The 12666-nt window shown below is 45.0% G+C and overlaps 1 protein-coding gene across 1 annotated transcript in view; it reads right to left on the reverse strand.

The window, feature by feature from the left end:
* Positions 1-226: 226 nt before the first annotated feature.
* LOC120913126 (ficolin-1-like) overlaps positions 227-12666 on the reverse strand; it is a 55861-nt gene continuing 43421 nt past the window's right edge. Inside the window, exons 7-9 of the mRNA XM_040322845.1 lie at positions 10907-11036; positions 6167-6301; positions 227-489 (exon numbers count right to left, since the gene is read on the reverse strand). Coding sequence (XP_040178779.1) covers positions 251-489; positions 6167-6301; positions 10907-11036 — 504 coding nt within the window. The 3' untranslated portion in view covers positions 227-250. The remainder of the gene's footprint in view (positions 490-6166; positions 6302-10906; positions 11037-12666) is intronic.

Here is a 12666-nt window from a genome sequence, read left to right on the forward strand (position 1 = left end):
CGGTATTGCATCCCATTGAAGTCAATGCTGAACAAATTATTTTTGTTTCCATTGACTTCAATGGGGAAACTCACTTTGATATGCGAGGTACTTTGGATTACGAGCATTCTCCTGGAACGGATTATGCTCGTAATCCGAGGTTCCACTGTATTGAGAAAAATGCAGGAAGAATTTGTCAAGGATGGGTGAATATTTGTCACATTCTTCAAAAAAAAAAAGTTTTTATTTATACATAGACCCCTATGTGTCATTAGATTGGTCTAATCTTCATTTCAGATATCTTATAAGAATAATTGTGGCCTTTTCCAGCATACCAGTTGATACCGTCAGCGAAGGATTCATGAGGTCCTAGCAGGTAAAGCCCATTGAGGTTTGCATGGTGGCAGTTAGCGTACCACCATCCTCCTTTAAACTGGATGGGACATGATCCACTAACGTCGTTGTCCTTTGTGGAGAACGGCATGTTTTCATGACCACTCATGGAGTCACCTTAAAAAAAAAGAAAATTTACATAAATTAATTAAATGTTTATTATCACACCCCCCCCCCTTTCTCTCTTCACACACAGACTCTCAGAACTGCTTGTTTGTAAACTCCCTATTGGAAGAGCCTGAGCCAATTATCAGACAGCAGCAAAGGACTGTGGGGGAGGAGCTAAAAAGTCAGAGGAACTAGGCCAGAGCCTTATTTTTTGCCTGCACTCCATCAGGAGAGCATCTGCACTCTATTAGGTAGATTCAGGTATAATGGCATAAAGTTACGGCGGCGTAGAGTAGCCTGTTTAGGCTACGCCGCCGTAAATTAGCTAGGCTAGTAATGATTCTCTATATACTTGCCTGCTAATATACGGCGGCGTAGCCTAAAACGAGCGGGCGTAAGGGCGCCTAATTCAAATGGGTTGGGGGGGGGGGCGTGTTTAATGGTAATGAGGCTTGACCTCACGTTTTTGACGTTTTTTTTTTCACTGCGCATGCGCCGGGCGCCTACATTTCCCAGTGCGCATTGCGGCTAAGTACGCCGTACGGGCCTATTGATTTCGACGTGGACGTAAACAACGTAACTCCCGATTCGCGGACGACTTACGCAAACGACGTAAAAAATTCGAACCTCGCAGCGGGAACGGCGGCCATACTTTAACATTGTTATTCCACCTAATAGGTGGAATAACTTTAGGCCTGTAAAGGCCTTACGGAAACGGCTTAAATCGACTGCGGCGGCCGGGCATACGTTCGTGAATCGGCGTACAAACTCATTTACATAATCTACGCCGGCCGCAATGGAAGCGCCACCTAGCGGCCATCCGAAAAATTGCAATCTAAGATAGGACGGCGCAAGCCGTCGTATCTTAGATATGTTTAAGCGTATCTCTGTTTGAGCATACGCTTAAACATACGCCGGCGTAGATTCAGGTAGAGTTAGGCCGGCTTATCAGTAGATAAGCCGGCCTAACTCTTACTGAATCTACCTATATGTGTGTGTGGAATCGCGGCCTACCAAGGGGCACACAGCCTGCAACTCCAGCCCAGAGGAACAGATTGTTCATGCAGCTCCAACCCAGAGGAACAGACTGTCCATGCTAAAGAAGGACACCCTGCAACAGCTCAATGACTGAATGCCAATGTGACACACCTGTATCCAAGATCGCTCAGGGGAGGACCGCTGACTGTGTACAGGATTTGCCCAGGAACCTTTAATGCTTTTCAAAGAATACCACATCCAAATATTGTCCACAGAGCTCCTACATTGCCAGTGAAGATAAGAAAACGCAAAGCTTTGCCTCCAGGACATTACTGCGGTTCCTCTTAAAGGGAATTTCACTGGGCGTGTACTAGAGGTATCGTAGGCCGGCCTGGGTTCCCCTTTAGCCACAGCATCCCACACACCCACCAAAAGTTGTTGGGGAGTCTATTTAATCTGTACATATTGTTACTTATTGCTTTCGTTGTTTGCATAGTGTTCCTGACTGTTTTCTTTAAACTGTTTCAACCAAGTCCTGGGTACTTACACAGGTCCTGGCTGACTAATGTTAACCTGAATTTTACTTTTCTTCAAGTAAACTACAAAAAGAACTGTGTTGTGTATTCCTGGTGAGTTATTCCATTAATAACATTGCTAGGTGTGCCAGAGGGGCTGGGACAGTTCATTGGGGTTGAAAGGCAGAGTAACGGACTGAACAAAAAAAAGCAGCTCCCTCTGGGGTTTGCTATATTAAAGGGGAGGTTCACCCTAAAAACGACTTTCTATTATTACATTGGCCCCCCACATTACAATACAATTATGCCTATTATGTTTTTTTTTATGCTGTACATACCTTGGTACAGCTAATTCACCCGTGGCTTCCGGGTTGCGAGACCCGCGGGAGTGGGCGTTCCTAACATGCTGGTGATTGACGTGATGACCAAAAACGAGCTCCCCCCCGTCGCGTAAGCTGCGTCACGATTGCCGAAAGGAGCCGAACGACGGTGCGCAGGCGCAGTATAGCGCCGACTCGCCGTTCTGCTCCTTTCGCCAATCGTGACACAGCTTACGCGAAGGGGGGAGCTCGTTTTTTGTCATCACGTCAATCACCAGCATGTTAGGAACACCCACTCCCGCGGGACTCGCAACCCGGAAGCCACGGTGAATTAGCTGTACCAAGGTATGTACAGCATAAAAAAAACATAATGGGCATAATTGTATTGTATTGTGGGGGGCCAGTGTAATACTAGAAAGTCGTTTTTAGGGTGAACCTCCCCTTTAATATGCCAGTAGGTGTATACCATTTTCTTGCAATCAGCTGTTGGTTTTTATTGGCAGTTACTGGCAAACATCTGGGTGCTGCCTAAGTTCCTCCCCCAGGAGAACTGCCAGAACTTTAAACAGGGCTCATCAGGCTTAAAGGAGTTGTAAATGAAAAGAAAATTTCACCTTGATGCAATCTATGCATTAAGGTGAAAAAACATCTGATGATGCCGCCCCCCCCCCCCCGAGCCCCCCATTTTACTTACCTGACCCGTCGAAAGTCCCGTGCTGTCCTGAGATCCTCTTCGTCGCTCAGCCTGGCCGCTGATTGGCTAGAGCGGATGGATTGAGAGCAGCGCAGCCATTGGCTGGCGCTGCTGTCAATCACATCCAGTGACGCGGCGCACCGAGGGGCGGGGCCGAGTGATACAGTGAGCGGCTATGGCCACTCGCTGTATCACGGGAGCGCACCCGCAATTACTCACCACCATGCAAGCTCTCGCATGACTGTGGTCAGTACTTGCGGGGAGGACCAGAGACAGCCGCCGAGGGACCACAGAAGATGTGGATCGGGGCCACTCTGTGCAAAACGAACTGCACAGTGGAGGTAAGTATAACATGTTTGTTATTTTAAAGGAGAAACATTTTTTCCTTTACAACCGCTTTAATTCAAAAATTTTCAAGGACCAGTATTTACAACACTGACCTTTTATACATCAATAAGAGACAATGGGGCTGATTTACTAAAAAAAATGCGCTGCGCCGGTTCATGGCTTAGTTGGCACGCCGGATGAATCCTTAATTAGGCGCATGAACCGGCGTAGCAGAGGGCGCAATGCAAAAGTGTTCATTTTAAAGGTTAATATGCAAATTTTTAGCATAAAAAGTGTTTGGGGACCTGAGTCCTGCCCCAGGGGACATGTATCAATGTTTTTTTTATTTTTTAAAACTGATGTTTTTTCAGGAGCATTGAATTTAATAATGCTTAAAGTGCAACAATAAAAGTGAAATATTCCTTTAAATTTCATACCTAGGGGGTGTATAGTATTCCTGTAAAGCAGCGCTTGTTTCCTGTGCTTAGAACTGTCCCTGTACAAAGTGTCATGTCTGAAGAATAGAAAGTCATTTAAAATTACTGCTCCCGAAAAAATGCATTGATACATGTCCCCAGGAGCAGGACCCGGGTCCCCAAACACTTTTTAGGACAATAACTTGCATATTAGCCTTTAAAATTAGCACTTTAGATTTCAAACGTTTGAGTCCCATAGACTTTAATGGGGTTCTAAAGTTCACACAAACTTTTGGTCTGTTGCGAACCGAACGGGGGGGGGGGTTTCGGCTCACCTCTACTCAACAGATAGCTTGAACTCACCAATACTGATTCTATCCACAGAAGTTGCTTTAATCCAAAAGATCAGAATATATCAGATGACAGGTTACAGCAGATGAACAGGTTGTAGTATTGTGTGGTCAAAAGATGACACTGCCTGTAGATTACAATGCAGAATACATGTGCCCATGTTACATGTGTCCTGTAGCTTTCTCCATTATTCAGAAAGTACAAACTTAGGGCCGGATTCAGGTAGCCCAGCGTAATGATACGTTACGCCGCCGTAAATTTGGGGCGCAAGTTCCGTATTCAGAAAGAACTTGCGCCCTAAGTTTACGGCGGCGTAACGTATGTGTTCCGGCGTAAGCCCGCCTAATTCAAATTTGGATGATGTCGGCGTGTTTTATTCAAATTTAGTGTGACCCCACATATTAGAAGTTTTTTTACGAACGGTGCATGCGCCGTTCGTAAAAGAATCCCAGTGCGCATGCTCGAAATTCCGCCGCAAATCGTCAATGCTTTAGACGTGAACGTAACTTATGTACAGCCCTATTCGCGAACGACTTACGCAAACGACGTAAAAATTTCAAAATTCGACACGGGAACAACGTCCATACTTAATATTGCGTACGCCTCATAATAGCAGGAGCAACCTTACGCCGAAAAAGCCTAACGTAAACGTAAAAAAATAGCGTCGGGCGTACGTACATTTGTGAATCGGCGTATCTACCTAATTAGCATATTCCTTGCGTAAATCGACGGAAGCGCCACCTAGCAGCCAGCGTAAATATGCAGCCTAAGATACGATGTGGAGATACGCCGTCGTATCTCCTACCTGAATCCGGACCATAGGGTGGAGAATGACACAGAAAGGAAGTGTGTCATAGATCAGACAAAGAAATAACGAATAGGTGCATTACCACAAAGGTCACTAGATAGCAGCATGTAAACTAAACATAACGTACATAGAAAATGGTTGAGAAACAATATGTATATATAACAAATCTATGCCCATTGGGCGGCACATAAGTTCTGCTTTAAATAATGTTTTTTTATTATGTATTGATGCATACAGAGCCACATTAATTTGTGTCTTTTATATCTGCTGGTAATTTGCCCAAAGTGTGCTAGGCAGCCGTTGCCGGGCAAGGAATTCATTGACTGTTACTTTATTCTGGCTCTGAGCTCATGCTAACATTTTAGAGGTGAGGGGACCAAAATGACTGATCTCGTACATCCACTAGAACAGGGGTCTCCAAACTTTCTAAACAAAGGGCCAGTTTACCGTCCTTCAGACGTCAGGGGGGCCGGATGGTAGCCATTGGTAGTAAAAAATGTTGGGTGTAAAACAATATCCCATCTTTCTAAACAAAGGGCCAGTTTACCGTCCTTCAGACGTCAGGGGGGGCCAGATGGTAGCCATTGGTAGTAAAAATGTTTGGGTGTAAACAATATCCCATCTTCTGATCTATAACACACTTCCTTTCTGTGTCATGCTCCACCCTAAGTTTGTACTTTCTGAATAATGGAGAAAGCTACAGGCCACATGTAACATGGGCACATGTATTCTGCATTGTAATCTACAGACAGTGTCATCTTTTGACCACACAATTCATCTGCTGTAACCTGTCATCTGATGTATTCTAATGTTTTGGATTAAAGCAACTTCTGTGAATAGAATCGGTAGAAACAGTACCCTATTATTGGTGTCATTCTGAGAAATTGTGCCCTATAATTGGTATCTTTGAGCTCCATTGCTGGTGTCATTTGGAGGAATTGTGCTCCATTGTTGGTGTCAGATAGGGGAATTGTGCCACATTATTGGTGTCATTGGCTCCATTGGGAGAAATTTTGCACCATCATTGGTGTAATTCAGCCCCGTTGCTGGTGTCATTAGGAGGAATTGAGCCCCATCATTGGGGTCATTGGGAGGAATTGTGCACCTTTGTTGGGGTCAGATAGAGGGAATTGAATTGTGCCCCATTGCTTGTGTAAGTGAATGAAATAGTGCCCCAAGGGCCAGATAAAAGAGGGTAAAGGGCCACATCCGGCCCCCGGGCCGCAGTTTGGAGACCACTGCACTAGAACAATAACAGCCAGATAGCAATCTCTTACCTGCATTGCCCTCAGTGAAAGCTCCAAGTAACAATTTATACCTCTCAGCCTCTCCCAGAATTTTGAAGGACGCATACTTGGCAAAATGCTTTGTGTTGTCAAAGGCAAGTAGATCAATACGCAATTCCCAGGTGCCTGTGAAAAGATCCGCCAATACAATATATTTTGAAAAGTAATGACACCCTTCATTTATAGATAAGTCAGCTGATCAAGGTGTGAAATCATAAAACTGGCCATACAGGGTTAGATTTTCGTATGAACGTTCATAGAAGATTCATATTCATAAGAACATTCTTTCTTGCCAACATTGTTAACTCTTGAAAACCCTTAAAATGTCCTTCAGACCTGCCACTTGAATGGAATTCCGGGCGTGTTAAAGAGGTTTCATTACAATATGTACAATTTTTAACGAACGAAACCCCAATCACAGAAATTCTTTTGTTCAAGAAAAATCTTCTGTCCTTTCCAAGTTTTTCGTCACTACGATTGAAAATGAATATCATTTGGCCTTAATGACCATTAAAAACGAATCTTCCCAAATGAAACAAATTTGAACAAAATTCTACTGTGTATTGGCCAGCTTAGAAAACAATTTTAGGCATTGGTGTTTTTTTTATTTTATTTAGTAACATTGGTCCAGATATTGGCCAATATTGGTTTTACCTCACTTAGGCGCTAATTCCTCACACATCATGTTGTGGCTATGGGACAGGAACTGAACAGAAATCTCAATGGGACACAGATGGCAAAACAATTTAACAGGGGTTATAACTAGAGCTGTGGAAATTAACTATTTATTCCTCGATTAATAGTTAATTTTTTTGATCGATCAAAATTCTTTTGATTGGTACTCGCCTCTCCGCCGGCTTCTGGGCCTTCAGGGAGTTCCATCGGAGATCCGGTGACATCACGGACACCGGCGGGGCTTGCCGTGTCCATCTGAAGGGCTCCTTTGCTGTGCTTCATATCTGCATGCCGGCGGGACCTCACTATCTGCCACACGCAAGGGCTGTTACACTTCCCTCTATCACTTCCCTCCATCAACCTGGGATTCTACAGCCATCCACTGGGAGTTTTTATAGTGGCCTTCGCAGGACATCTACATGCCGATGGACTGATGTTAACCCCTCCTCGTCTAGATTCAGCAGTGGTATCGTTGTACACATTTTATACCAGTATCATACTTAGCTACATGTTTTTATGACTGTTTTGTACCGTTTGGTATTACTCGCACCATTTTTACAGTTCATGTAGCTACATCGATTTTATCTCCAGTGCAATATTATTTTGTTACCTACTTGAAGACTATAAAAGTTTAATGCTATTCCATCGAGCGCTGCCTTTTGTGTGTTTTTTGTATCCTGCTATCCATTTTTACAGTGGTTGGGAGCTGCACTGGGAATCAGCCTGCAAGGAGATCAGCTAAAAGTAGTTGGATCTGTATGTGCGTTATAATTTCATTGAAATTAGTCGATTAATTGATTAAAAAAAAATCTATTAATCGAACATGAAAATTTTAACCAGTAACAGCCCTAGTTATAACCCTCCCAAAATGAGAGGTTTAGCCTTCAGTTCTACTTTAAACCGAGCTCAAGCACCAATCTCACGTGGAAACACAAAAGAGGGTCCCAGAAGGTGACCCAGGGTCGGACTTTGAAGGCACAGTAAACAATGAGTTGAGTTGAGAGGTATCTTGATATAGCGCGGTCTTACCCCGAAGGGTCCCGATGTGCTTGACTAGGGCCAATTTACACAGGAGCCAATTAACTTACCAGCATGTCTTTGGAGTGTGGGAGGTACCCGGAGGAAACCCACGCAGGCACAGGGAGAACATGCAAACTCCAGGCAGATGGTGTCGTGGTCGGGATTCAATGAAGGATATAGAAAAATGATCACATTTATTAAGACAAAAATACATATATGGTATGAAAAAGAGCATGAAAAACAAATTGAAAAAGCATATATATTAGGATACATGATATATAGTGAGCCCTTGTGCGTCAACGCATTTCGCTGTTAAGCTTCGTCAGGACACATTTGGGGTTCGTTGGTTGCAAAAAAGGGGAGAACGGGTCTCACTGTCTTGCAAGAGAGTCAGCCTTGTTCAACAAGAAGGGGTGATGTCCAGCAGAGGAGGAGAAGAGGCTGGCTCCAGTAGTCTTGTAACAAGAATTAATGAAGGCCAGTGGCTCATATATTACAGGTATCCTCATATAGTGACCTCCAACAGGGGATGATATACGAAAACTTGACAAAAAAACAGAGGGTAACGATAGGCCAATGGCCGAAATATGAGTGGATATAATCCTTAAGTCCAAAGTATCTCAATGACTGTAAAGTCCTCCAGCACATAGGCTCGGCTGTGCTTAAAGCGGAGTTCAGGTCTGATTTTTTTTTGGGCTATTTAAATTAAATTACATAATACATGCCATTAAAGATAGTACTAGATCCGCAATCGATCGTTCAATCAATCATCCACTTGCCTTATTGGTTGCAGCTCATGCTGTGGCTGTTGCCATTCTATGTGTGGGCATCTGAAGCAAAGTCAATTTTTTATGCTTTGTTTTCATGCAGTGGTGCATGCTGGGGCTCGATCCCGCACGTGCGCACTAGAGCAGCGCGCGGGTTGTTTGTGCCGTTGTCATGACAACGGGCGGAGGATCGTCCCGCCACCCGTTGTTATGACAACAGAGATAAAACAATGCACACAATTGAACATGGCGCCGTAAACAGCCTTAATCGCGTAATTTCATGTGTTGAAATCCCATGATTTTTCGGCACAGAAGGGCGCACAGTCTCGTGGGAAATTATGACACTCCTTTCCCAGGAGTCTGTGCGGCTTAGGTTGAAGAGGAATAGGACCGTGGTCCAGGAAGAAGGCAGATTAGGATTTCTGCCTAGCAACAGTGATTTCAAGGCATGTAAAAAAAAAATTTTTTTTTAACTTGGTTAATCGTATTTATAGGAAGCTGGTGCTGTATAGTTTTATTTTAGGGTGGAGCTCCGCTTTAAGCAGAATACTGTAGTGCACTCAAAGCCATATAGTGCCCTTAAGTGAGTTATCAGTATGGAGAGATCTCAGGTAACCCCCTGGGAGAAAGCGGTATGCTCTTCACTTGCCTATATACTGGAGGACTTTACAGTCGTTGAGATACTTTGGACTCATATTTCGGCCAGTGGCCTATGGTTACCCCCTGATCTTTCGTCAAGTTTTCGTATATCATCCCCTGTTAGAGGTCTCAGGTCACTATATGAGGATAACTGTAATATATGAGCCACTGGCCTTTATGAATCCTTGTTATGAGACTACTGGAGCCAGCCTCTTCTGCTGAACATCACCCCTTCTTTAACTACTTGTTGAACAAGGCTGACTCTCTTGCAAGATAGTGAGACCCGTTCTTCCCTTTTTTTTCAACCAACGAACCCTGAATGTGTCCTGACGAAGCTTAACAGAGAAACGCGTTGATGCACAAGGGCTCACTATACTGTATATCATGTATCTTAATATATATGCTTTTAATTTGTTTTTTCATGCTCGTTTTCATACCATATATGTATTTTTGTCTTCATAAATGTGATAATTTTTCTATTTCCTTCATTGTTTACTGTGCCTTCAAAGTCTGACCTTGGGTCACCTTCTGGGACTGTGTTTTGTGTTTCCATATTTACTTAACGATGTGGCAATGTGAGTGCTTCTCTTTCTTATTTCCATCAATCTCATGTCTTTAAGAAGTTCCAGACATCCCGACCAAGTGGTCAGATGGGAAATAATGACCATTCTTGTTAGAACTATGGGGCCAGATTCACGAAGCAGATACGACGGTGTATCTCAGATACACCATCGTATCTCAGCTTTTTTTCAGGTCCTATCTATGCGCCTGATTCATAGAACCAGTTACGCATAGATAGGGCTGAGATCCGACAGTGTTACACTGTGTTACACTGTCGGATCTTTTTTTTGAATTAAAAATGGCGCCGGGGGCGTTCCCGCTGATTTACACTGAATAATATGTAAATCAGCGAGATACGCGAAATTCACGACCGTACGCGGACCCGACGCAGTGTTCTTACGTCGTTTCCGTAGCGCGGTACCCGTCGTATACTTACCCCTGCTAAAAGCAGGGGTAAGTATTGTTAAGTATAGCCGTCGTTCCCGCGTCGAGTTTGAAATTTCCTACGTCGTTTGCGTACGCCGATTCACGAACACGCGCGTCGCAAGTCTAGCTCCCGTCGCAACCACTGACGTCCTATTGACGTCAGTGGGAGCAATGCACGCCGGGAAATTCCCCGGACGACGCATGCGTATTTAAATCGGCGCGGGAGCGCGCCTGATTTAAATATGACACTCCCCTAGCCGCGGAATTTGAATTCCGCTGGGGGATTTAGGATCCGCCGTCGCAAGTTTGGAGGTAAGTGGTTTGTGAATTAGCCACTTGCCTCCTAAACTTGCGGGAGCGGATCTTAATTCACGTAGAACGAGCGGATCTATTAGATCCGCTGCGCTACGTGAATCTGGCCCATGGTTTTTGAAGGTCTCTGGCAGAAGTTCCTCCACCCCTCTCCATAGCAAAAGTTTGCAAATGCTGACTAGCTGAACATTCAAATTGATGTATAAGCTCACATATACCAACACTTGAGGGAACTTTGTACTTGATCCTCTAGCATCTATGAGTGTACTGTATCTAAATATGTGCTGTGAAGGGATGGAGGGGAGATAAAGGTGGTCATGTGGCTCGTTACCTGATGACGTCAACATATGAATATTGTCATTGCCCAGCCAGAACTCAGTCAGGCGACTCCCGAAACCTTTCTTGTAGGAATTCCAATCACGGAAAAAATCAACAGACCCATCATAACGTCTCTGGAAAACCTACACACAGAAAGTTATTACTGCAACTAGGTGGTTGGGCTTATATCTCGTACTTAGGGATACTGTAAGAGAAGCTCAGTTGGAACCAATACACTACATGTTCATGCTAATACTTATGAGCAAAGGTTCAATACAGAATGGGAATTAGCACGCATGCGCAAACATATTAGCGTGTGCCCAAGAAGAATTTGGCATACGTGCACGCACTGGTGCCAAACGGCCTATTAAAGCAGAACTGTGGCAATAACAGATTGTGGAATGGTCTTCAGCTAGTTCCTGTTTACCTGTGCCTTGACCTGCTATATCTGCAGGGCTGGACTGGGACAAAAATTTGGCTCTGGACTTCATCCAGACTGGCCCACTTTGACAGGTCTCACCCATGGCTGCCACACAACTCCCGCAACCCCCCCCGCCCAACCACCCAAGCCCCCTCTCCCCCTTCACTAGCCGTTCTACTTTATTAGAGTAGAACGTCTGGTACTGGTACTCTTATAGGCATTATTTCACCCAGGGCAAAGAATCAGTTCGGTGCCCCCCCTTATGGGACAAGATTAGGCAGAAGTGAGAAACTCCCAGGCCATAGCCTTTGAGTCAGCTGTCTGTCCCCTCCCCCATGCTCCTCTGTCGTCGTCCCTGCTTCTCTGGTCCTCCCCCTGCTTCTTTGTTCCCCCCAGGTGAGCGCTGCAGGGAGGGAGAGGAGGTGAGTGCTGCGGGAAGGGAGAGACAGAGGAGCGGAGGGGGGTGGCGGTTCGCTGTCACTGAAGCCGGCCCACTGAGCCATCGGCCCACCGGGAAACTCCCTGTAGTCCCAATGGCCAGTCCATCCTTTGATAAAGCGTCCTGGCACGCGAAACATGTCAGTCACGGCTCACCATTACAATCTTTGATGCCCCTATACATTTGCAGCAAGCACACTGCAGCTGATGTGTAGTGCTGACACTCGGGAAATCCTCCTAGTGACACTAGCGCCAGCACCTCTACTGCTCGTTTTCTGCCCACACTGATTGGTGCCTGGAGTCACCTGATGCTGGATCGATGGTGTCCGGACACCTCCTTCTCTCTGTGTGACTCTTTCAGGCTTCCGTCCCCCTCTCCTCGCTCCTGTGTGACGCGGCTGCGTCACTGAACCGGCTTGGTGGCTCCCCTCTAGGACTTCCCCTGCCGCTGGAGATCCCTGTCTGCGAGGAAGGTTTCCTCTCCATCAGCCTCAGAGCTTGTGGTGTCCAAACGGCAGTATCCTCTCTGCATGAAATAACTTCTACATCTGCTCCCAGTGTGGCTGTCATCTTCCCACCTATGGATTCCATCTCCCTGCATTGAGACGTTGAAGCGGCTGCTTTTGTCGAGGTATTGTATTACCTCTGCCTACAAGTGTAAGCACACTATTTGGATTCACTCTTAACATCTCCCCCGAAGTGTATGTGTCTTCACTCTACCATCTCCACGTGAACTGCTGCCTGTGTTATGCGGACTATTTTTATTAGTAATTAAAACATTTTAATGTTCTTTTTTCCTGCGTGCTATTAGTGGCTATTTCAAAAAAAAATTCATTTTTTCATGCATATATGTTTTTCCACCCATTACAGACTATAAAGTGACATTCACTTAACCCATGTGCGCTGTATGTTTT

The sequence above is a fragment of the Rana temporaria genome, chromosome 9, assembly GCF_905171775.1.
Source record: "Rana temporaria chromosome 9, aRanTem1.1, whole genome shotgun sequence".
Taxonomy (NCBI): Eukaryota; Metazoa; Chordata; class Amphibia; order Anura; family Ranidae; genus Rana; species Rana temporaria.